This window comes from Anabrus simplex, chromosome 1 (assembly GCF_040414725.1).
Source record: "Anabrus simplex isolate iqAnaSimp1 chromosome 1, ASM4041472v1, whole genome shotgun sequence".
Classification (NCBI taxonomy): domain Eukaryota; kingdom Metazoa; phylum Arthropoda; class Insecta; order Orthoptera; family Tettigoniidae; genus Anabrus; species Anabrus simplex.
The window spans coordinates 152,370,587-152,398,218 of NC_090265.1; the positions used below are offsets into that span (position 1 = coordinate 152,370,587).

At 37.9% G+C, this 27,632-nt stretch overlaps 1 protein-coding gene across 2 annotated transcripts in view; it reads left to right on the forward strand.

Moving 5' to 3' along the window:
- Window positions 1-27,632, forward strand: part of MED27 (mediator complex subunit 27) — a 102,018-nt gene that overhangs the window by 55,005 nt on the left and 19,381 nt on the right. Inside the window, exon 6 of one of the 2 annotated variants that reach the window (XM_067139532.2) lies at window positions 25,313-25,511. The exons of the other annotated variant lie outside the window; for it this stretch is intronic. Within the exon in view, the coding sequence (XP_066995633.1) occupies window positions 25,313-25,447 (135 nt within the window). The 3' untranslated portion in view covers window positions 25,448-25,511. The remainder of the gene's footprint in view (window positions 1-25,312; window positions 25,512-27,632) is intronic. 2 annotated transcript variants of the gene reach the window in all.

Below are 27,632 nucleotides of genomic sequence, written 5' to 3' on the forward strand. Positions count from 1 at the left end.
AAGCCTCCTCCACTCCTTTCTGTCCTTCCACTTTTCCTGCTCCATTACTTCTGCCGCATCCAATCCAGCTTCTCTAATGTCCTTCAATCTGATCCATCCACCTTCTTCTCGGTCTTCAAACTGGTCTCTTTCCCTTAACTTCTCTTTCCAATTCCCTTCTTGCTACCGTTTCTTTCCCATTCTTTTTACATGTCTGAACCATCTCAGTCTTGCTTTCTGTATTTTATGTACTAACAGTTCTATATTTAGCTCTTCTCTGATTTCAATATTTTGAATTCTATCTCTTCTTGTCTTTTTTAATGATGTTCTTAAAAATTTAATTTCTACTGCTTGGATCTTACTATCTTGTCTCTTATTAGTTACCAGCGTTTATAGTCCATATGTTACAATTGGTATGAAATACTGTTTATATAATGTTAATTTCGTTCTCTTGGGTACTTTGTCATCCCATAAAAGCTCTCTGACTTGATGAAAAAATGTTGTACCTTTACTTAGTCTGTTATTAATTTCAGGGTTGTTTTCATTACTTCCAGTAATAATGCTACCTAGGTATGTAAACTGTTCTACATTCTCTAACTGTTCTCCTTATATCGTCCCTACTCTGGCAAACTAGCGAATCTGCAAATTGTCAAAAGGTTGGAGGAGCTGAAAGAAGTTGTGATTACTCATGTCAAATCAATTTTTATATTTAATGATTGGTTTCATGTGTTAGGCATAAAGAACGAGTTGCAGATGTGAGACTTTGTCAGAGGGTAGACAATATTTAACCAATAAAATCTACACCAAAACTTCAGAAGTACAGATTCCCTAGTTTGTCACTTTCGCTAGTTTGCCAGAGTGGGGACGATATGTTCACTTGGCTTCTCTTTTTCTCTTTTCCACAGTGCATGACTACAGTTTTCCTTTTACTATTTGCCATTCCAAACTCTTTCAGATTTTCATTCCAGATGTCCGGTCTCCATTGTACTTCCTTTTGTTCCTTTCCCCAAATCACCACATCATCTGCAAATACCAAAGCATTCACTTCATCACTACTGATACTTGTTTTACACGTTTTATGATTTCATCCATCAATATGATAAACAATAATGGCAACAGTGCACTTTCTTGCTTGTGACCTTTTTTTTTATATATATAAAATGTTTCAGTCACCACTCCCCACTTGTACACTGCTTTTACTCTCATGATACAACATTTTTATCTTGTTAATTAATGATTTTAATACATTCCTTTTCAGTAGCCATTCTCATACATGTTTTCTCTTAACTGTATCATAAGCTTTGACCAAATCCAAAATACGAAGATGATTTCCTTGTTCCTTTCCAGATGTTTTTCCATTATCATTCGTACTGTAAATATCAAGTCTGTTGTTGATCTGTTCGGTCCAAAGCCATATTGTTCTTCCTCTAACTGTGTTTATATTATATCCCTCAGTGTTTTGTCTATGACTTTCTCCATTATTTTTAGCCCATGTGATAATCGAGTTATACCTCTATAATTTTCACATTTCTTCCTATTTCCTTTTTTTGAACAGTGGTACAATGCTTCCTTGTTGCCAATCTTCAGGTATCCTTTCATCCTCCATATGATATTGAGGGCTGTGTATAGCCACTGTAGTCCAGTGCTTCCTGCTGCCTTAACCATATCAGCATTGAATTAGTCTTTTCCACTTGCTTTACCTTTGGTCATTGCTTTCACAGCCTGTTCAAGTTCCAGCCATGTTATTGGGTTCTCTTCTTTTTCTCCATCTGTTATTTCCATTTTCTTGTCTCCTTCTTCCTCCGAGCAGTCATCCTCATTATAAACTTTTTCAAAATACTTTGCCATCACCTTCTGAAGACCCTTTTCATCATGTACTATGGATCCATCTTCCCCCTGTAATGCCTTGATTTTTCCTTGATTTATTATTTTTGATTTTATTACTCTGTATAATAGTTTCTGATTTCCTCGACTATCTTGCTCAATTTTGTTGGTAAACTCTCCCCAGCATTTCTCCTTTTCTTCCTTGGTACACCTCTTTACTTGTGGTTTCAATCTTTTGTATTCCACATGTAACCTTTCTATTTTATTCTCATCCCTCTGATATGTTTTTTTCTTTTCCTTATCCACTTCTTTCTTCACCTTGTGCCTTTCTTTCATTTCTGTTTTCATTTTGTCTGTCCATCACCATGTCTCCTCTCCCTTAACCTTTGCTTTTGTTTTCCTGCATACCTCAATTAGTGCTTTCACAAATGTCTGTCTTAAATTGTCCCACTCTTCTTCTCCACTTGGTATTTCCATGTTAGGCAACTTCCTTTTTATATAATCTTGGAATGCCATTCTTTTATCCTCCTCCTCCAATTCCCAAATCCTAATCTTTAGTTTCTTCTTCAGTACAATTTTAGGGAATTTTACTTGTTTTAATTCCACAATCAATAATCTATGATCACCTTCAGTACTTTCACTAGGAATTATCTTCGTATTCATGATGTATTTTCCCCATTCTCGGTCTGTTATTATAAAATTGATGAGTGTTCCATACTGCCCATCCCAACTATATCGGCTGATCTTATGGCTATTCTTCATAAACCATGTGTTTTTTATTTTCGGGTTATTTCTGATACTAAAGTCCAACAGCTTCTCTCCATCTTCATTTTTATTTCCATACCCATGTGGACCCATAACATTCTCATATCCCATTCTATCAGTTCCCACATGAGCATTCAGATCTCCCATTATCATGATCCCATCTCCAACAATATATGTTTCCAGTTCATTGAGGAACTATTTTTTTTTTTTTTTCTTCCATGCTACATCCCATCTGTGGAGCATATACCTGTATTATCTTCAGTAGTTCCTTGTTTACATGTATGTATATTATTATAATTCTTTCATTTACATACTCAACTTCAGCTATTGGATCGACATTCTGATTCACTACAAATCCCACTGCATTTCTTTTCTCTTTATTGTTACCCATACAGTGCAAGGTGTACCCCTTTCTTAGTTCTTCATTCCTTTCCATTTTAGTTCGCTTAATCCCAGGATGTTGAGTTTTTGTCTCTACATTAGGTCAATCAGTTCATTTTCCTTCCCATTCATTGTTAAAATATTTATTGTTCCAAATTGGGTTATGTTCTCTACACTTGCACGAACATCAGCATTACCATCATACTGTGCAACTGTAGTCAGAGACGTGTGAATTCCATTTCCAGTTTTAAACTTCCATCCGAGGCTTGTATTGTAGTTGAAAAGTACAAATTTATTCATCTGCTGACCTAAGCCTAACACATCTGAGGATTTTCTTGTGGGGTTTATTCCCTTAGTCTTTGAGGATCCTTCTTCTCCACAAGGCAGTGGTTTCCTCTTCTAATTTTCCCCAGAGAGGATGGGTTGCCTCATCCACCATCTTCGCCATTCTGAAGGTCTCCTTCCCTGCCTAAGATGGTGTTAAGGTCTTCATTCGTAACCCTGGGCATTGCTTCCACGTTATACCCTATGAGAATGGGTTCCTGCCTGGACTTAGCTTTCCTTCACATCAGCCTACTGATGTGGAGGATACCCACCCCCGCAATGTAGATGCGCCAGACAAGAATTATGTGATGTAGATGTTGATTCCCATAGGGAACATTAAATATTTGTCCTGAACGAGTAAATTTATAATACCAATATAATGGTCCGTTATTGGACATTATAAATTTTCCAGCTAACTCATTCTTGGTTGCCTGCGTTTCGCCCTCATGTGCTAAGTTGGGCTCATCAGTTGGTACTTAGCACACCTACTAAGACGCAAGGCTAGTGCCTACCGTACCGAGCTCGATAGCTGCAGTCGCTTAAGTGCGGCCAGTATCCAGTATTCGGGAGATAGTAGGTTTGAACCCCATTGTCGGCAGCCCTGAAGATGGTTTTCCATGGTTTCCCATTTTCACACCAGGCAAATGCTGGGGCTGTACCTTAATGAAGGCCACGGCCGCTTCCTTCCCACTCCTAGCCCGTTCCTGTCCCATCGTCGCCATAAGACCTATCTGTGTAAGTGCGATGTAAAGCAACTTGCAAAAAAAAAGTGCCTACCGTGGAGGCCACTGCATAGGCTATTTGAAGCCACTAGCAGTGCCAATGCACTGAGAGACTAATAGCCGATTGTAGAAACGATGACTAGTTTTAAGCCTTAGACATTGTCTACCTAATCAACGTCTAAATCATTCACGATCTTCCATTGCATAAACAATGTTCAGTCGATGTTTAACTAGACATCCCTTAAACTTTCAATTTTGGTTTAAAAGTGGAGACAGAAGTATCTTTGATGTAACTCTTTGCTTGTCGCAACCAATGAAATTCGTCGGTGCGCGCACCGAACGCCGGTCAGCTGTTTGTCTTCCTACACATTACTCAAATATGGCTGAGCATGACTTGCCCACAGATAAGAGTATCGCTTTCGGTGGAAATTAAATCTCATAATATTATCGACAATAAAGTGACAAGCCACCGTATGGAGAAGTGTAGCTTTGCTTATAGCGTTGTTACAGTGAGTGTAATCTACTCATAAATTATGGTAACTTCAACGAAGGGAAGATGAAGGAATAGTAATGTGTAACCGAAAATGTGTTGTACGGGCCGTATAGATGTAGCTTGCATTCTGGAGATTGTAGGTTCGAAACGCATCATCGGCAGCCGTGAAGATTGTTTTCAGTAGTTTCCCTATTTTTACACCAGGCAAATACTAGGGCTGTTATTATGGCCACAGCTTTTCTTCCCCAGTCCTCTTTAAACGATAATCACCACCACTTGTCTTTTCCTATCTGACAGTTGCCGAAAACTTATACGATTATATATATATAAGTCCCATACAATCTACTTTCTAGTTTTCACTACTATGTGTGTTTACTTAGCCGTAAATATAAGTGAATCCCTCCCGGTTGATGTATGTGACAGCCCTCAGACGATCGGGACACATAATTTTGATATGTCTGTAGTCGAAGTGACCTATAATTCCATGGAAATTACCCCATGTATATAATAAAATATATCGGTTGCCAAGAATTGTATTCAAGTTGACAGTTACCGGACTGTCACTTTGTCAGTCTCAAGAAACAAGTCCCTCGTAAAGTGAAACCTTATTTTATGATTATCTCCTCGTGCATGTCAAACGAATTGCCGTGATTTAGCAGCGGGCGACCCACAGAGAGGCCGTCGGACTAACCTTTCTACCCGGAATCGTCTCAACATGATGATACAAATTACATATTTCATGGTACATAACCTCCGATTGTGCTTCACTCCTCTCATTTGAGGTTAAACAGTGCTCTCGGCAGTGTTTAAACATGACCGGTTGAACATCGGTTTTAGACAGTGTCTAAGTGATAAATAATGTCTCTGCAATGCGGCAGCCATACTTAGGCATTGTTTAGCCGTGGACATCGTCTAAATACCGTTTTTGCAATCGGCCCTATGTCTCACTTCCAAAAATTGATGCCTTCCTGGCTATCAGATGATGTAGATGTTGATTCCCATAGGGAACATGAAATATTTGTCCTGAATGAGTAAATTTATAATACCAATATAATGGTCCGTTATTGGACATTATAAATTTTCCAGCTAAACCATTCTTGGTTGCCTGCGTTTCGCCCTCATGTGCTAAGTTGGGCTCATCAGTTGGTACTTAGCACATCTACCAAGACGTAAGGCTAGTGCATACCGTGGAGGCCACTGCATAGGCTACTTGAAGCCACCCAACTTAGCACGTGAGGGCGAAACACAGGCAACCAAGAATGAGTTAGCTGGAAAATTTATAATGTCCATTAACGGACCATTATATTGGTATTAGACAAGAATTACTCAAGTGAAGGACAGGGAAGATGACCCTATCTCCCTTGAGCTGGGTTAATGGTTGTGTATGATGCCACAATCAAAGGCCTTTACAGTTATAATTAATGAAATAAATAAAGAAATAATACATTTTAAGAACTCCAACGTAGTAAAACATCACGGAATAACGTTGTTAGAGATGCAAACTATACATGTCGCTTACAGTTATTGTAGAAATGTCCAACATCTGGGTGGTTTGAACATATTTCATGTGTGGATTAGCATCCCCTTTCTCAATAACCTTCAATTTTTTATCATTTGTAAACTGTCTGGCTTTCTTCTCCAGAACTGAATGTCCTGAAAACCACTATGCATAAGTACAGTAGGCCTAATTTATGTACGTTGTTACACAATTCACTTACGAATGTAAAATTAAGCACCAACACGTCACACGAGCTACTGTTGCCCGATCCAGACAAACACACACCCACATCAAAGACTGGCTTGAGACTGACGCTCCCTGCAGCTGTAGGCCAACACGCTAGAACTGTGAAATTTTCTCTGCCAAATCCTCACCCAGGCCAGTCGTCGCTGGCACATTGTGTGTGCAGCGTGGCTGGGAACACTAATTTAAATTTCTTATGGTGGAAATTACAAACATACTAAAGTGATGTAAATGTGCTATGCCGGTTTCTTTAACATGTATTTAATAAGACGTGGACTGGGACTTTGGAATAATGATGTAATAACCAGGGAAACGCACTAGAGAGGGACGTCTTAACCAGTTTCGACTGTAATTCCTTTAGATCTCTGTGGTACCCTGTTCCATATCAATTCTTCCACACTCTTAAAGAATCCATTTGCACACCTTCCTCTTTCATTGGTTTCCATCCTCTTTCCTCCATTTTCATCAGTTACACTTCCCAGGTATATAAAGCTTTCAGCTCTTTTCATCTGCTCTCCTCCTAATGTCATGCCATTATACGCTCGGTTCTTGTTTTGTGTTGTTACCAGCACTTCAAGTTGCCTCTGTGGATCCGTGGTAGAGTGTTGGCCTCCGGATCCCAAGATGGCGAGTTCAAACTTGGCAGAGGTAGTCGGATTTTTGAAGGGCGGGAAAAAGTCCATTCGACACTCCATGTCGTACGATGTCGGCATGTAAAAGATCTCTGGTGATACATTTGGTATTTATCCGAAAAAAAAAAATTAAATCTCAGCCATAGACGCCCAAGAGAGATCCGGTTTACTCTGTCTGCCATCTAGCGGACCTAAAGTAAAACGGACCGTCGAAATTGACGAGCAGACAACCAGATGGCGTCAAATCGAAATGTCTGCAAACGGTAGCTGAGGCCATACGATTATTATTATTATTATTATTATTATTATTATTATTATTATTATTATTATTATAATACCAGCACTTCACTCTTTTGTGATGAGAGCTTTGTTCCATAAGATGACACAACTTCTCCCCATACATTTAGCAGAAACATGCTGAGGAGAAATAGACATTAAGTGAGATTAAAGAAGAGAGAGACCTTCTGTTTGAACACGACTGTTCATGAACAAGCAGTGATTACCGTTGTACTTTATTATTTTCATGTTTGTCCCTGTCTCCCTCATTTAGTTGCTCCTTACCATACTGACTTGACATTGTGTTTATCCTATTGGGTGTTCTTATTCATGCTTGATATGCACTTGTTTGTTTCTTTCCATTACTTATGTTTGTAAAGATTAATCACACCCTTTAGACACTAAATTATTCTAGTTCTTTAAAGATTGATTGGTTTTGAAATCCACATTAGAGGACCTGTAGTTAACCATATCTAATTGGTAATTGGTTGAAGATTGCTTGTTATCAGTATGGGGATCTAAATGCAATTTCTTTTCAGAACCACATTCATCATTTATATCATTTAATTTTAAGGCTGCATATTTTCATATATGTACCTTTGTCTTAAATTTAAACAATATAACCAAAAGAATTCAAATATAACTCAAATTTAGCTGTTTGACAAAATAACAATGTCTTAAGTGAGATTTTTTCATTGCTAATTTGGCAGTTGATAGATTGTTAAACAAAGGCAGAATCATATTGTGAAGTTGTGAAAGATGGGGGGGGGGAATTCACCAAGGTAAGAATGCAAGGAACAGACACATGGTAAAATACAGTAACTGAAATAACATGCATTTTTACATTAATTATGCCATTGCATGAAGGAGGAAGAGTAGAATGTGAGGTTACACAATTGCATGTATTTCACTGGTGCCAAATTCTGATGTGCATTTTGATGTCATAATTATGAATTGAAATATGGCATTTTTTCAGCTTTTCATATTCTGATCACATTTGATTTACTGTCTTTCTCTATTTATGGGGGCAGTATTGAAGTTACATACCAAACCATTGAAGGTAAAGTGAAATTTACTGTGACTTACAAGGGAAGTAATCAAGGTACTACACTTGGATCTTAACAAAACTCTGTAGATGGGCAGCATAAAATAATAGAATACTCCCATCCCTAGTTCTAGATTAGCTGAATCTAGGGAGAGAGCATTCATTTATTGCAATCCATTTTTGTACACGCATTTTGAGGTGATTGAGTGGCTTAGCTGTTGGCTTCCCACCCAGAAGGCTGAGGTTCAACATACATACATTATTATAGACTGTTATGCCTTTCAGCGTTCAGTCTGCAAGCCTCTGTGAATTTACTAAACGTCGCCACAATCCTCGATTTGCAACTAGTGTTGTGGCCTCATTTAGTTCTATACCTCTTATCTTTAAATCGTTAGAAACTGAGTCTAACCATCGTCGTCTTGGTCTACCTCTACTTCTCTTACCCTCCATAGCAGAGTCCATTATTCTCCTAGGTAACCTATCCTCCTCCATTCGCCTCACATGACCCACCACCGAAGCCGGTTTATGCGTACAGCTTGCTGGTACAAACATGTGGGAACAATGGCAGGAGGGTACTCGGAATGAGGAGATAAAGGCTAATTTAGGAATGAACTCGATGGTATTTTTGCTATTTGCTTTACGTCGCACCGATAAGACCTGTGTGTGTCGGTGCGACGTAAAGCAAATAGCAAAAAAAAAAAGGAAAAACCATTGAGTTCATTCCTAAATTAGCCTTTATCTCCTCATTCCGAGTACCCTCCTGCCATTGTTACCACCTGTTTGTACCAGCACTCATTCTTGCTACTTTCATGTCTGTTACTTCTAACTTATGAATAAGATATCCTGATTCCACCCAACTTTTGCTCCCGTAAAGCAAAGTTGGTCTGAAAACAGACCGATGTAAAGATAGTTTCGTCTGGGAGCTGACTTCCTTCTTACAGAATACTGTTGATCGCAACTGCGAGCTCACTGCATTAGCTTTACTACACCTTGATTCAATCTCACTTACTATATTACCATCCTGGGAGAACACACAACCTAAATACTTGAAATTATCGACCTGTTCTAGCTTTGTATCACCAATCTGACATTCAATTCTGTTGAATTTCTTACCTACCGACATCAATTTAGTCTTCGAGAGGCTAATTATCATACCATACTCATTGCACCTATTTTCAAGTTCCAAGATATTACCCTGCAGGCTTTCGGCACAATCTGCCATTAAGACCAAGTCGTCAGCATAGGCCAGACTTCTTACTACATTTCCACCTAACTGAATCCCTCCCTGCCATTTTATACCTTTCAGCAGATGATCCATGTAAACTATGAACAGCAAAGGTGAAAGATTACAGCCTTTTCTAACCCCTGTAAGTACCCTGAACTAAGAACTCATTCTACCATCAATTCTCACTGAAGCCCAATTGTCAACATAAATGCCTTTGATTGATTTTAATAATCTACCTTCAATTCCGTAGTCCCCCAGTATGGCGAACATCTTTTCCCTCGGTACCCTGTCATATGCTTTCTCTAGATCTACGAAACATAAACACAACTGCCTATTCCTCTCGTAGCTTTTTTCAATTACCTGGCGCATACTGAAAATCTGATCCTGACATCCTCTCTGTGGTCTGAAGCCACACTGGTTTTCATCCAACTTCCTCTCAACAACTGATCGCACCCTCCCTTCCAAGATGCCAGTGAATACTTTGCCTGGTATACTAATCAATGAGATACCTCGATAGTTGTTGCAATCCTTCCTGTTCCCTTGCTTATAGATAGGTGCAATTACTGCTTTTGTCCAATCTGAAGGTACCTTCCCACCTAGAAGGCTCAGGTTCAAATCCTGGTTAATCCTGGGTCGAGATTTTTACCTCAAGAATCACATGGCGTATTGAAGGGCATCTGGTCTTAAATCCCTGGCCTAAACCAAATTGAGCCTGGGTGGCTCCAGCGACCCCAGAAATAAGTGGAACAAGCTGAAGAATGTTTTTGTTCATACATTTGATTTTTTATGTTAAATTTTTTTATATATTACTACATTAACCCTAGAACCAGCAAGTGTGGATGAATCGATGTTTTGCCCATTTCTGTGGTGGCAGAGTCGGATTCTTTGACATATTTTTATTTCTTTATTTAGTAACACTGTTCTAACAGATGGTGTGACATGACTTGTCTTGTGATCCTAGAAGTTTACAGGTGCTTCTTACTCATTTTCATCCACAGAAACAATCTCCTTGTATGTATAAGTTTCCTTGGAAACAAATGAGTGACTTGCTGCTAAATAAACCAAAACATATTGTGTAATAGCACTGTTCTTGTTATTGCTACCACTCTCATTTTGAGGCTGTAATTGTATGTACCGTCTTTTCTCGCATAATTAATGCCCTTGCATAATTTGCACATCCCAATATTTTTAGGTCCAAAGTTGAGAAAAAGAAATGTTCACATATTTGACGCAGCAACTTCTTCGAACATCCATCACGCAGCTCTGGATACGTTTCGAAATATGGATCTCAACCACTCGGTTACCAGCCTTCCTATTGCAAAACCAGTCATTCCAAATACTGGGCAACGTGCTGTTATCAGCCGGTAGGAAATACCACTGCACTAGTTCAATGAGAGAATCAGCGCGGAGGTGACTAGTGACGCTCTATTACAGTCTGGTACAAACACATTTGGCGAGTGTTTCGGGTACGGGATATGCATTTTCTGTGATCTCAAAATAGTTTGTTAGTCTGCATTGAGCAAGTATTCGAGTAATACTGCATCATATAAACTCACGGTGATCAGTTACATCGAAACATACGGAACAGGGCAGCGAGCTGCAAGTATTCAGTGTTTGAATGCAACGTACACTATCGTGGTAATAGAGAATGAGTGCACTTCAAGCGACCAACAAGTCTCGCAAATCATTTTGCGGACCAAAAGCGCCAAATTTCCACACGTAGAGGAGGATCTGCTTAAATATGATTTTGTTACGCAATGTTGGATATGCCGTTTCTCACGAAATGCTGTGTTTTAAAGGACAAGAAATAGCTACTGCACATGGAATTAGTATCTCGGATTTGAAGTTTAGCCGTGGCTGGATGATTAATTTTTTGAAGACAAATGGACTTTCTCTTCGACAAACAACATTATGCCAAAAAAATACCAAATGATTTCAACCAAAAAGTAATTGATTTTCATGCTTTGTGATTGAGAAGCGTAAAGTGAAGGAATATTTCATCTCCCAAACAGGAACCACAGGTCGGATGCCAATCAGTTTCCATGTGTTACAGAGTTGAACAGTCGATAAGAAAGGGACATCGAGTGTTATCGTACGCACTACCGGAAGCGAAAGACAATGATATACTGCAGTGCTTGCTGTAACAGCTGATGGCAGAAAGCTTGCACCTTTCGTTTTTCTAAAACAAAAACAAAAATGCCTAAAGTGAAATCTGTACTGGGCGAGTTGGCCGTGCGGTTAGGGGCGCACAGCTGTGAGCTTGCATCTGGGAAATAGTGTTTTTTTCCCGTGGTTTCCCATTTTCACACCAGGCAAATGCTGGGGCTGTACCTTAATTCAGGCCACGACCGATTCCTTCAGACTCCTAGCCCTTACCTATCCTATCATCGCCGTAAGACCTATCTTTATCAGTGCGACATGAAACAAGTTTTTTTTTTTAAAGTAGAATTTCTGCGAGGGATCCACGTTCGTATCCAAGAAAAAGGGTGATGGACACGTCACTCGTACAAAATTGGATACAAACGGTTTGAAGAAATCTAGCAGGGTCCATCCTTCGATGCCCGGCTCTTCTCTTGTTGGACAGTTTTCTTCTTTTTGTTGGTATGGCATTATGTGCTTCCATAAATTGTGCTTTTATTAGTTAATGTTTATTTCACTTCAGGTTTTATTGTCAGCTTGTAACGGAAAGAATGTTTTCCATTGTCGGTACGTCAAACCCATGTGTCCAGCTTACCTGATTTGACTTTTCAGAAAAATCTCACGCCTGAATTTTACGCCAAATGATAACTGCAAATGAGTTGAACCAGTTGTGTTTATATTATATTTGATGTATCTTTGAAATGTAAATGAGTTGTAAATAATTTTTAAATATCTGAATTCCTTGAGTAATTTACGCATCCAAAATTTTCGCCTGTATTTTTCGTCAAAAAAAGTGTGTTAATTACGTGAGAAAATATGGTATTTGAGAGTTTAAAGAGCACCTTTGATGTTGTAATTTTCCTATGCAATATTTTTGTTTTTGTTAGCTTGTATATAGCATGCTGCTGTAATAACATTTATAACAACATAGTTCGTGCACCCACGTGGGTTATAACATGGCTCATGGAGGTCCATCGGCTGAAAAGCTGCGTGTTTGCTTGGACTAAAGTGATGGTTTTGATTTTGAGGACATAGGAGGTGATTTTGTGAGTGATGAACATGGTAAACAAGGAAATATTAGAGAAATTCCTCTGATACAGATAGTGAAAGTGATGACAGTGCTCCATTACCTGCCACCAGCATGTGATCCAGTTACAAACCCCAAGTAAAATAAACATTCAATCAAATATTTTTATAAAAGGTGGCATCTTGGGTCTTCTCATGTAAATTTTTGCATGTAAATGTGATTGGCGATCATATGCACATGCAGTAAATTAAACAAAGTGACTTTAATGAAACACATTTCTACATTACTGATTACAGTAATACCTTGTTAATTCAAAGTTGTTGGGCCGCAAAAATCAAACTTCGAATTACATGATTTTGAATTAACCGCCAACATGTACTTCGGAAATGCCAACTCTTGTGGCATCACAAAGACCCGTTACTGCATGCAGTTAGCCTTGATTCACAGTTTAAAGCTCTCAAATGCCATGAAAAATAAATTCCAAAATGTATCCAACAAGGTGCATTTACAGTATTCAAATAATGCACTTGGATAACTCACCAGCAAGCATAACCTTACGCAATTAAATCAAAAGAAAGAAAACATGATTCAAAGACTAGGAGAAATCTGTACTGGCTCCCCTGTGCAAGTGCTTTATTCATTGGATTACTGTACTGTGTACATACTAGATGCCTTGTGCTTGCACAGAAAGTACCTAATGCCCTTAAAACATCGCGGCTTATCAAACTTTCCTATGATGAGGGAAGATAGTCTCTCGCTTCTGTCCACATTACAACAGCAGTAGGTACAGTGACTATACTTGTACGATTTCCTGCCATGGCACTTCTAAGACCCATTAATGCATGCAATCACCTTGATTCTCAGCTTAAACTTTTCAAATGCCATGGAAAACACTATTTCAGAAGTTTATCCAACAAGGTGCATTTACATTATTCCAATAATGCACTTGTATAAAAAATTGACTTAACATAACCTCACACAACAAAGGAAGAAAAACACGATTCAAAGACGAGGAAAAATTATGCTGGCTCCCCTGTGCAAATGCTTTATATTTTGGATTACTTTACTGTCTGCATTTTTAAATGCCTTGTACTGGCATGAAAAGTGCCGGACGTGTTTAAAACATTGTGGCTTTTCGAACTTTCCTGTGACAGGGGAAGGAAGTCTCTCGCTCTCGTGTGTGCACTGCATAGCAACACAGTATATTTCCCGACTGGCAATTCTCTCCTTTAAAACCATAAGTCCGTCTGGCCTCAGCATTTAAAAAAAAATAAAACAAACAAACAATGTACTGTAGTTTCATTGGCACTGACAATATTGCTTGGTGCGTACGAATTGATTATAGGCTATAAGCCACGCTTTTTCACCAACTGTCAGCATTGCCAGTGTTCGCAGCATCTACATCTCCGCACACTGTCTGCTACGTGATATTGTGGCATTCCTTAAGACGCCCAGTACAAAATGATTGCCATTCTGCGCGAAAATAGCAGATAGGAAGCACACTGTCGACACACTGAAGTAGGTGAAAGTGCGCAAAGTTACCCCTTCATGTTCTGGAAGACACATTCTTTCATGACGCGGAGAAATTTTGAATTAAAATTACGCCGTGAAATACTATTTTTTTCAATATGTACAGGCAGTTTCGAATTAAGTCTGAATTTCGGTAACAGGACTGACATTGTTCTTCGAATTGTGAATTATCCGTATTTCGAATTAAACTATTTAAATAACATGCAAAACCGTACCTCATGTTTCCGGGAACGAAAGCTGCTTCGAATTAGGCGAGATTTTGAATTAACCGATTTCGAATTATCGAGGTTCTGCTGTAATTAAGTAAGCCACAGTGTGGATATCATCCGCGAAAACTCAAGTTATGAACAAACTGATTGCCGTTTCACACCAATTTTAATTTGCATGAGAGTTTTCCCGACTCTTACGGAAAATCGGATATAATGACAATCCGTTGTAGTAAATAAATTCTTCGCCGTTATGAATTCTCGTTATAACGGGCTTCTACTGTTCATTATTACACAATAATGAAACATAGTACATACCGGATTTTTGTATGATATGAAGGAAGTACATATCTAAAGTAATTTAATTATATTAACCTTATGAAAAACATAAAATATATACGGAAAAAAGACATTCAAGATACTGTATACCAATAAGCCTACTCCAATAATAAAAATGAATCATTTAATGTGACTTCTTAAGCCACAGATAAACACAATTACATTTGAAGTACAAAATTTACCTATTTAGGAATAGTTTATTTTGGTATAGTTGCCCTGAAAACATTGAGCTATGCACAGACCAACATTACACTCCTTGCACCACCATCTACTTTCTTTTCACGGTGAATCATCAGCGTGCGTGTTTGTTTAAACAAAACAAAAAAAGCCCAAATTTCTATAGAGGTGAAGTATTTCTATCATTTGTATTCAGAGTGAAATAATGCAGATAAAAACTTGTATTCAAAAGTGACGTAACAAATAAATATCTTGCCCGAACTATCACTGAGAGGTGATCTGGTTCGTAAGCAGCCCTCATCTGTGACATCTATTTCTGAACCAGCTTCTTCACATAAAATATCCAAGATATCACTGCCATTGAGCCAGTGTGAGGACATGAGCACCCGGAACATCGAGTGCTTCGGTAGAGGTCATGGCATGTAGAAACTGCCCTTTTTATTGTTTCAGTTTGAACTTCCTGATAACTGTTGCATTCTAGTGGACATTCCATAAACTACAATCCCCAAGCAAGGGATGGGATATGTGCAGATGCCTATAAATATGTTCGAAAATCACGTCCATGTAGCATACGGGTGCCGTCCACAAACAGGAAAGCAGTGCGCCCATATCCCGTACAGGCATAGTATTGAAAGTTTTAAGATCCTAGTAAAACCTCAATTACTTCTTTTCTTAGATCAGAATTCTTCATTGCATAGTGTAGAGAATTATCTTGAAAATCTAAGAGTGAAATTTTGAAGTCATCTAAAGGAATATATAGTTCTGTAATATATATATACTCAGGTAGGAAGGTTAAGAGGAGTGAAAATATATACATATACAGTACTATATACACAGATAAACCCAGCATGCATTTTTCAGTATTTGGGAGCCAAAAGTTGGGGTATGAGTATTATTTGCATTAAGATTGGTCAGTGCTCCTGGAAGTTATTTTTTGTTTACTGTGTTGGCAACTCTGTTCTCTACACAAGTGAGAAATGTGCCACGTGCATATTGCATCATTTGAATTTTCACTTTCTGAAAACTTTGATTTCATCTACGATATGACTGGTGGGTACTGTTTGTTCAAGACTAACTTTATTTTGCCTCCAATCAGGTATGCAACACTTGTCCACGTCTTACTGTCTTCCCTTAGTGCAATTACCAATTTGCTCTGCCTTTTCAATAATGTGGAACTTTGCTTTAACCATGGACGACCCATAAGGAAAACTCACACCAGTCAGTCCTAAACACGAGCTACCATACTACTTAAACTGAAGCCATGTATAGGGACCGTGCGTAACAACAGATTTTTGACTGCAGCGCCCCTAGCGGAAGAGACGATTATTCATCGGTAGGAGAAATGCCAGAATAACATCCACTGTCGTTGTTTACTTATTGAAATGTGTTGTGAATACATATAATTTGAATTAATCATCTATGTCGAATGCTGTTATTCTTGTGCGTTTTCAGAAAATTATGTGGAGTTCTCAGTATTTTAGGAATTCTGCTTTGAGGAAAGGAAGAGAGCTTAATGATAGCCATCACATATATCAGGTGGAAGAAAAACTTTCAAAAGAAGTATCTGGTTTATTTTTGAGAGAGACAAATGTTAGTCAAACCCCACATAACATTAACATCAAGGTAAGAATAAAGAATGTTCTTAATTTAGATACTTTTAATATTTTATAAATTTGTAATAATCTTAGTTTTAACATTATTTAACATATAACCTTAATGTTCAGTTTAACTATTCCTATTCGATAGCTACCTTATTTATTTAATTTATTGTTTTAGACTGACTGCAACAGAAACCTAGTGGAAGCTGTCTGCACTTGCAAGGCAGGTCTATCTGGAAGATGCAAACACATAACTGCATTATGTGCATTTATTAACAGTGAAAGACAGCAGTTTCAAACTTAAGTTCTTCAGCAGTGGCATGCACCCAAAACCAGCATACAAAAGGAATTATATTCAAAGGGGGAGTGCATTGCAGAAATATTCCATACAGCTCAAATCTTACCCATTCTGACCAAAATACAAGTAGGCCTATAGTGAAAGAAATGAAACTGAACTTAATAATAAAATTCAAAATATTGACTGTGCCTTCTCAGCTATATTAAAGGCTGAGTGTGAAAGAGAAAATATTGCAATATGTAAGTCAGCGGTAAATATTATTTTAAATAATGCAGTTTATTTCAGTGAAAATGAAGGATTAAAGGTTCTTATTAATGAATTAGAAACCCAGAATTATCAAAATATACACAATTGTTACTTTATTCAAAGACTATCAGATCTAAAAGCAAAACTAGTTCCAGTTAATTATGTGCATAATTTACCAAAGGGAGTGTAACAGTTCTATGAGATGAACTCTAAAGTAAGCAAAACATAGAAAATTCAAATTGCAATGTTTACAAAATCTCAATCTCAATGTAAACTTTGGCACAAGCAGGGAAACCTGAGAATATCTCCTAGTATAAAGCCACACACAAACTGGAATGTATGAACAACTTGCAAAATCATTTGTGATGATTAAAGACATAAATACGCCAGCAATTAAGTATGGGCGAAGTAAGGAAAAAAGTGCTATTGCAGAATATTATGATGTGCATAAGTGCAGTGTAAAACATGTGTATTCATGAAAAACAACCATGGCTCTGCTGTAGTCCTAGTGGCATTGTGGAGGGACCTGATGGACTAAAATTGCTGGAAATTAAGTGTCCATTTTCATGTGCAGAAAAACCAATTGTTGTTAGAAATATGTGCAGTGTGCACTACCTTTTGTCGTCTCCATTGGGAGATATCACTTTGAAGAAGTCGCACATTTATTATACACAGATTCAAGTATCATTATATGTTTTGAACCTCAGATTATGTGACTTATTTGTGTATAGTCCCCTGGGAAGTGTAAATGTCCAGAGAAATGAACATTTTCTTGCACAAGTCATTCCAACATTGGAAAGGTTTTATTTTGAACACTATATAACACTACTGTATAGGCTGCATTTACAGAACAGGTTACCAATAATGTAACCTAATGTTTTGTATAGTTTTCTTTGTGTCTATGTTTGTAATTTTATTATGGGACAGCTTAAATTTGCTAATATTCCAGCAACATGAACCATTTTGTCCACATGGGGCAATAAATCAATAGTAAATTTATTACAAAGTATTTTGTATATTTTCAGTCTCTGAATAGCTCGCTCCACATGAATACGCACTGATGCTATGTTATAAGTTGTATCTATTTCCTTAATAGAGAACCGAGGGTTAAATGCAAATAGTGGCATCACCATTATTGCATTTTTTCTTTCTATACATGTCTTTATCTGAGGGGAAACCTTCATCAGACATAACATCACCAGGCTGTATATGATCAAGCAGACCAGAATTAACTGTAATATAGCTATCAGTGGCTGTACCTCCATAGCATGCAGAAAGAAAACAAATAAAACCAGAAAGTTTACAGTGAAACCATTTTTATAGTGTGAAAACATTAGAATTCTCTGTCGAACACTCATTGGCCTCTCGCAGTGTATTTCAGTGCAATCAATAATGCAAGTACAATTTTCATAATGGGTCTTGAAAGGATTAGGCTTAGTCTTTCTGATACTGAACCTTTGTGACCAGAAAATTCAACCTATTGTTTTTTGATAGATGTGGTGCAAAACAAACTTAAGATTAGCTGAAGCTGTGGTTCTGTCACACCTAAAAATAACTGGAATAGCAGAGAAAGTCAAACCAAGTTTCATTTTCATTAAAAAAAGTAGTACCAAGCTCGATAGCTGCAGTCGCTTAAGTGCGGCCAGTATCCAGTATTCGGGAGATAGTAGGTTCGAACCCCACTGTCGGCAGCCTTGAAAATGGTTTTCCGTGGTTTCCCATTTTCACACCAGGCAAGTGCTGGGGCTGTACCTTCATTAACGCCACGGTCGCTTCCTTCCCACTCCTAGCCCTTTCCTGTCCCATCGTCGCCGTAAGACCTATCTGTGTCGGTGCGACGTAAAACAACTAGCAAAAAAAAAAAAAAAAAAAAAGGTAGTAACATGTTTTGTTTGGTAAGAGTGCACTTGTGACTTACTGTAGGTAACAGGGACAACAAAAGCTGGAAGACTGCTATTTTTACACCAGCTATGTCAAGCAAACTATTTTCATTGCCCTTTACAGATTTGTACCCACAAAATGAATGTTTCACTTGTATGAGGTCTACTTCAACACCACAGTCTTTCTTGAAACAAGTATCAGTCATTACATTCTTATTAATGTTAGGTACTGTTAAAATTATCAGAGTTTCTGAATCACATTTTGAATTATCACTGGGCAAATATAAATTACATTTCCCCAGTCATATGAAAATGGTAAATTATCAGTCTGAATACCTATACTACAAACAGTTTGGTGAGATTGTGATTCAGGAACAGAATTCATGTTTTCTTGCATTTCACTTTGTCTCCCTTTCCTCCTCTTGTACCTGACCATCAATTTTCTCTGTATTTTGTCCTCATTAGATCTTCCTGGTAACATATGCAAAGTAAGTTTATATCCAGGGCTATCAGGGTTTCTGGTAGGTGTCCCATCAATGACGTGTTGGCTGCAGATTCTGGAATTACTGGCAGGAACCCACGGTTTTTGATCAAGTGTTGAATGTTTTAAAGATGTTATCCATGCTTCCCTTCTAATCTTATGGGCAGCTGCGGCTCGAAAAGGGGGGAAAAAAAAAAAAAAAATCCTGGTGGGCTGTTTTCATAGGTGTAATTACAAGCGTTCACGGAACAGTTCACGTGACATTTACTGTGTTTACTTGTACTAGGACTTTTGTTCATGCTTAGAGCATCAAAATGTAAGCTACCTCAGTAAGCAATGTGAACAGTCGAAGACTTACAACTAGTAAAATAAAAAACACTATTTACTAACTCGATGGTGAAAGATGCTCCTACCAGTTACTTCAGATTAAGCCACCAGATGGCAGCACTCGCTATAGGCACGGTCCCTATTGGCAGAGGTTGACCTAACAGTGTGATACTGCAAGTTTCCTAAGAGTGTACCATGATCATAGAACGCCAGAACACGAGAAAAGGTTTCCAACTCCTTGTGGCAACGCCAACAGAGGTTTGCATACCCCCCAGCTTTTAAGGTTTACCTGTAAAATTTACAGTAAATTGCAGCATTTTACGGTTTTACGGATGGACGGTGTCATTTTACGACTTTGTGGACAAAAATTTGAAACGTTAACGTTCGATAATCGCTCCACTTCCGTACAATTGATTGTTTGCGTTGGTCAAAACACTCTTGGTCAAAGGCAAGTCTACGATAGTCGATAACTCATTCTTTGATATGGTTGGTATTTTTAACCGTGTGATGTTTGTGATGTTATTGGAATTGAATTTAAAGCCATGATAACAGTTCTTCTGTGTGAATCTTAGGTGTTGACAGGCTCTGCTCTGCAAATTCTTTGTTCCACTCTGTTCGCTTGTGATGTAATCTATATTCTTTGACCACTTGAGTGTTGTTCTTTGTTCACGAAGTTGGCGTTCCTTGAATGTTTGGCCTTTTAAGATTATGACATATTTTAATGAAGTGTTCCAGTTTTTTTGTTATAATTTCGTGCTTCGCAGTTTCCTGTTTTTGTTGGCCTAATTACATTCTTTCCAGTGACTGGGTATACCACTGTTAGCGAAAACCATTAAATTTTAAAGAAGAATTACGGTACATGCGTTTCACGTGTGTGTATGAGGGGTGTTTGAAAAGTCCGTGCAAAAATAAAAACTACTTACGTGTTTGGGGTAAACCTTTTTTTATTTTTCGACATAGTCTCCTTTTAGGCTTATACACTTCGTCCAGTGATGTTCTAGTTTGTTGATCCCTTCCGAATAATATGATTTGTCCAAGTCTGCAAAATATCCATTAGTGTTTGCAATCACCTCCTCGTTTGAATAAAATCTTTGTCCTGCTAGCCATTTCTTCAAATTGGGGAACAAATAATAGTCTGAGGGAGCCAAGTCTGGAGAATGGTGGGGATGTGAAACGAGTTGGAATCCTATTTCCATTAATTTTGCAACCACAACTGCTGAGGTGTGTGCTGGTGCATTGTCGTGATGGAAAAGGACTTTCTTGTGGGCCAACCGCGGGTGTTCTTCTTGCAGCTCTGTTTTCAAATGGTCCAATAATGGTGAATAATATGCACCTGTAATAGTTTTACCCTTTTCCAGATAGTCGATGAGGATTATCCCTTGCGAATCCCAAAAGACAGTCGCCATAACCTTTCCGGCTGAAGGAACGGTTTTTGCCTTTTTTGGTGCAGATTCCCCCTTGGTAACCCATTGTTTAGATTGTTGTTTGGTCTCAGGGGTATAGTAATGTATCCAGATTTTCTTCCACAGTGACGAAACGGCGCTTAAAGTCCTCCGGATTCTTCTGGAACAGCTGCAAACCATCCTTGCAACACTTCACACGATTCCGTTTTTGGTCAAGCGTGAGCAATCGCGGCACCCATCTTGCAGATAGCTTTCTCATGTCCAAATGTTTATGCAAAATATTATGTACCCCTTCAGTCAAGATGCCCACAGCACTAGCAATCTCACGCACCTTAACTCTTCTGTCATCCATCACCATATCATGGATTTGATCAATGATTTCTGGATTCGTAACCTCCACAGGCCATCCAGAACGTTCAGCGTCACTTGTACCCATATGGCCAGTCCAAAAATTTCGAAACCACTTATAAACTGTTCTAATCGAAGGTGCAGAGTCACCATAATCTTTATCAAGCTTCTCTTTAGTCTCCTGAGGCGTTTTGCCTTTCATAAAGTAATGTTTAATCACCACATGAAATTCTTTTTCGTCCATTTCTTGAAAATCACTCGACTTCCTTGATTCACACAAATGCCAAACACAAAGAAATAGACCAATATGGCTGAAACTTGGTGGCATTCATTCAAGAGATGCTACTAACTAAACATGACCTCGATACGCACCGTTGGTGCCATCTCTTGGACTTTGCACGGACTTTTCAAACCACGTTCGTATGTCTTTTACCATGTGCATATTTTTTGTCCACAAGGTTGGCGTCGTATGGTTGATCATACTGACGCTTTTTTTAAGATGATGTTTTCTACATCAGAAGATGCAAAGAAATACAGCTGTGGTCGCATGAAAACGACATGCGTTGTAAATAAAATGGCAAAAAATGCATCATCTGAAGTTGTTAAGTGCCTTCAGAATGGACCATTTTCTTTGGCAATGGATGGAAGCAGTGATACGAATGTCAAGTTGTATCTTCTTGTTGTTACATTCTATGATATTCTGTGGGAATAAGTTGTGAGCACTGTGCTATCCATACCAGCGTTAGAGGGGGATTCAACAGGGCGAAACATAGGTATCTGATGTTACCACAGCTGAATTCTCATGACATACCAATTAAAATCTGTGTGGCTATCTGCTCCGACAATGCTCCTGTTATGATAGGACACAAAAATGGAGTTTCAGCAGTTCTGAAGGAAGTTCAACTGGGTATTGCCGTCATAGGTTGCATTTGCCACTTGATTAATCTTGCAGCTGAAAAAGGTGCTGGAAGATTACCACTTAAAGTGGATGAGATCCTTGTTGATATATTTTATTTCTTAGAGAAGAATGTGAAAAGGAAAGAACGCCTTCAGAAATTTCAGAACTTCCACAATAAAGAGGCAAAGAAAATTCTGAAGCATGTATGTACTAGGTGGTTATCTTTAAGCAGATGTTTGGATAGACTACTGGACCAGTGGGATCCGCTTCTTTCTTTCTTTCTTTCTTCAAGGAGGAATATTATGTATACCTAGAGTTGAACAAAGTGGATCCAAAGAGTATCAGAAGAAGAGAATTCTTGATTCTGCTACTACACATGCCCCTAATAGAATAGCAATTCTTCCAAATATGACAAACCCATCCTAAAAAGTAAGACTTCTGTTACAGCATGTGAGGAAAATTCATTTATGTTCCTATCCTCAAACTTGAACAAGGCCTTTAGCACTTTCCTTCATGTGACTATTCCTGTATTTGATAAATTCAATGTTGCCCTTCAGACTTCTTCCCCACAAGTTCACTTTTTATTAGAACTTCTAATGGATTTGGTAAGCACAAAATTGTCAAAAGCTCCTCGCATCTTGAAGTTGAGTACAACTTGATTCAAAATCAAAGAAGTGATGATGAGTTAGTTATTGGCATTCAGACTTCGAACATAGTGAATGATTTCCAGGACAGATAAATCGCTTTTCTTTCATCAGTGAGAAATTACTTTTGTACTCCCTGTGACTACGTCATCAATAAGTTTCTACTCAAGGATGATGTGTTAAAGCATGCTCAAGTTGCTAGGTTAGACAAAATTGAAGATCCACAGGTTTCTTCCATTTGTTTTTTCTTGGAAAAGTTTCCTATCATGTTATACAAGGAAGGGAATAAAACTACAGATGAGGTGGTGAATGAGCTTCAAAGGCAGTTCCCAGCTCTTCAGGTAGATGACACTTTGGTTGCAAATCAAGATGCTGTGAGTGATTCCAGTTGGGCACAAATATCAAGAATTCGTGGGGCCAATGGACTTCTTAAGTATAACTGAATTTCTAGCATAATGTCCTCTATTCTCACCATACCGCATAGCAATGCAGAATGTGAACGTGTTTTCAGCCTTGTGAAGAAAAACAGAACAGAGTTCAGATCATCCATGTCCACTGAATCTCTGGAGTCTATTTCTATTTTGAAGACCAGGAGTTCTGGTCCCTGTTATGACAAAACATTTTCTCAAGACTTTTTGCAGGAAGCTAAAAAGGCCATAACTATGACACTAAAGTCGAACTAGCATGTGATTTGCAGTGTTTCATTGTGTAAAGCCTTTTTTAATTATCACGTATCTGCTTAATTTATCAAGGAAGTCCTGTTATGTATGCTCCAAACTAATATTCATCACACCTGCTGCTGTTTAACATGGATTTCTTCTTGACTGTTATGTTCATCTACAAATCATTGGCCTATGATGTAAGTAGATATAATTTTATTGAAGTATTCCATTTAAAGCATGAATTATTATATTTTGTAGCCCAGAAGTATTATTACTTTCGTCAAGCCAGGGTATGATAAAGATGTTGATTCCCATAGGGAACCTGAAATATTTGTTCCGAATGAGTAAATTTATAATAGCAGTATAGTTGGTCCATTATTGGACATTATAAATTTTTCAGCTAATTCATTCCTGGTTGCCAGCGTTTCGCCCCAGTTTCCTAAGTTGGGCTCATCACTTGGTAAAGAGCACACTCACCAAGACGCATGGCTAGTGCATACCGTGGAGGCCACTGCGTAGGCTACTTAGAGCCACCAGCAGTGCCTGTGCACTATGAGAGGCTATATCTCATTTTCAAAAATTGATGCCTGCCTGGCCATCAGATGATAAAGATGTTGATTCCCATAGGGAACCTGAAATATTTGTTCCGAATGAGTAAATTTATAACACCAGTATAGTTGGTCCGTTATTGGACATTATAAATTTTCCAGCTAATTCATTCCTGGTTGCCAGCGTTTTGCCCCAGATAAAGTCTCTCATAGTGCATTGGCACTGCCGGTGGCTCCAAATAGCCTACACAATGGCCTCCACGGTATGCACTAGCCATGCGTCTTGGTGAGTGCTATTTACCAACTGATGAGCCCAACTTAACACACTGAAGCGAAATACTGGCAACCAGGAACGAGTTAGCTGGAAAATTTATAAAGTTCAATAACAGACCAATGCAGGCAACCAAGAATGAGTTAGCTGGAAAATTTATAATGTCCAATATTGGTATTATATTGATATTATAAGCCAGGGTATGTCGAAAATCCTTAGATATTTTTTTTTGTCATGCATGTGTTTTACTGATAGACCTTTTCAAAAGTTGGCAGGTATGGGTTTGTGTCCTAAGTTCTGCCAGGTATAGTACAAACAGCTGATACCTTCATGGCCATTTTAATACCTTCTTGTGATTCACTACATGATAGCTCCGGATATTCTCAGACTGATTTGTTCTCTGGGTTGTATCGCTTCAATAGGGGCACACCTTACCCTTAATGCTCTTTCTTATTTCAGTTCTCAAAATATTTTAACATTAATTCTTACCATACTTTAGGCAATTCTTTCAACAAATTTCCCCACTTTCTGATATGCTGAACTTGTTCAGCCTAGATAAAATTTCATTACAAATTATAACTTAACAGATTGTTGAATGTGGCCATGAGAAAGATCTAACTCTAATGAATTGTGTACTACTAAAAGTAATTTCTTTATCCCTTACTATAATCCAAAGCATCCACATGTTTATCTCCACTTATATGTTTCTCAAAGTATATGTTCATCTTTGCTCTTTTTTAATTTTACCATTGTCAGTATTTGATCTGCCTCATAGCCATTTATTCCTTCTGGTATCCTTTGAGTATAGAATTTGTTTAGGTGAATGCTAGATTTCTTGATAACTTCATTTTTTAACAAACATTGAATTTTTTATTTGTTTCAGACTTGGTTTCACAGCTATAACACATTGTTCAGTGATCCTTGTAAGCGTTGTGGTAATCACTTACACAGTGCTTTGCCTCCTACTTGGAGAGATTTCCGCACACTCGAGCCTTTCCATGAAGAATGTAAACCTTAGTGTCAACTTGGAAACTACCGGTCGTTCATCTCATTTACTGTCTTTTGATCAACTTCTATTAAAGGTAATTACCATCATCATTAACCTCTTGTTCAAAAAAGGAATGTTAGGTAACTAATTTGCTGGGATTGTCGATTCATGATGCAATCACAGCCAGCAGTCTGATATTGAATACTTGTTCTGTGGAGCAATCTATTTGGCAGGAACAAAATTGCTTTTAATATACTTGAACTTGGAGTATCCACAAAGACTCGCTCAAAATACTGTTGATTTGCGTACACGGATTTATTCACCATTATTTACAAATTAAATACACATAACCTAAATCACTGCCGTCACAACAAAACACTTCACTCCGAAAACATCAACAAACCACCATTTAACAACTGCCTGTCACGAAGTACATGGAGACTGCGACCACTGCATATCAACTACCAACTTTACTAAACCAATTCATATACTTCAAACACTTGTTAGCATGATGCACATCTGATCAGAACAACTCCTGTTAAACCATGACTCTTACTAAACAATAACTCCTCTCACCATCGAGACTCTCTCTTTATGTAGGTTACCTGGCCAGGCTTCTAGAAGGATATGCCACCAAATACCTACTCGTAAATTCTAGAGTGCTTAATACATAAATATAATGTACAGAATATTCTACCATTATCTAGTGTCAACGATACGTCATTCTGGATGTTGCAATGTATTTCACAATACTGTAGTTGATTACACATCATATATACAGGTAATAATAAATTATATACAGGTTCTTACATTAACTGAACTCATATAAATGTCTTTATACAGTACATGTTTCATGATATAACCTCACAATGTGATCATCCGACTATGTAAATAATAATAATACTACTAATACTAAATGGATGTAAACACTTCATAGCCATACATTACAAGTAATAATAATAATAATAATTCAAGCTCGATACTTGCATTATTTACCCATGGGTGAGAGAATATTGTTTTCAAGTTATATCAGTTTATCACGCTTGCATCAAACTATGTAGGTACTAGTTAGCACCATGTTATGATTTATGTAACAAGCACTGGATACTCTTAGTTTATGGGATTATTTATACAAAATGATTGAGGATTTGTTTAGTTTTTCTTGGCATTTTTTCATGCAGAACAAGTTGTTGAAGTTTGTGGTAATAATAATAATAATAATAATAATAATAATAATCATAATCATAATCATCATCATCAGTACTGTATGACCTCAGCAACTGAAATGCTGAGTTGATGTCACCAAGACTGTCTGTATATTGGTTTTGACATTTCACTAACAGGTCATGCCACTTTAGTTAGCTTTAGTTTGTGCCCCCATATGCAGTACTGGATTAGAGTGGTGGTGAGCTGAGCAATCATCATCTCTTAACGTATTGTGTGTGACATCCATCTATAGGCAGGTTGTTGGAGCAGGTTGACCAGTGCTGCACTCTTCTGTAGACAGTGCATGAGAACTTTATTGTTTCAGTTTTTCTGCTCATTCTTGAAGGCCAAGTATATTCCTGGAATGTTCTGCCATCTTATGGGAATTATGTTGGTATTTACTCACAGAACACAGTCTACAATCTTTCTCTCATGAATATGGCATGACTGCACAATATCTTTTACTACCGGTTCATAAATTACTTTGTACTTTCAGACTTTCGTATACATCACCATGAACTGATAAATACAAGAAATGTCATTACATTTCTTGAATGAAAAAAGGCCTGTTTGGTTTCTTTTTTGAAAATATGCTTTACATCGCAGTGATATAGATAAGTTTTATGGTGAGGATGAAATAGGAAAGGGTTAAGAGCAGGAAGGTCGTACCGTGGCCTTAATTAAGGTAAGCCCCAGCATTTTTCTGGTGTGAAAATGGGAAACTACGGAAAAATCATCTTCATGGCTGAGGACAGTGGGATTCGAACCTACCATCTCCTGAATGCAAGTTCACAGTTACACAACGCTAATAGTCTACAATTTTTCTCTCATAATGAACATGGCATGACTGCACAGTATATTTTACTACTGGTTCATAAATTACTTTGTATTTTCAGACTTTCGTATACATAATGAAACAAAATTCAGTACATTATTCAATATGTTGAAATTCTGAGGAACGTGTGGGGAAACAGGATATCCATAATAATAAGATGAAAGTTTTCATACC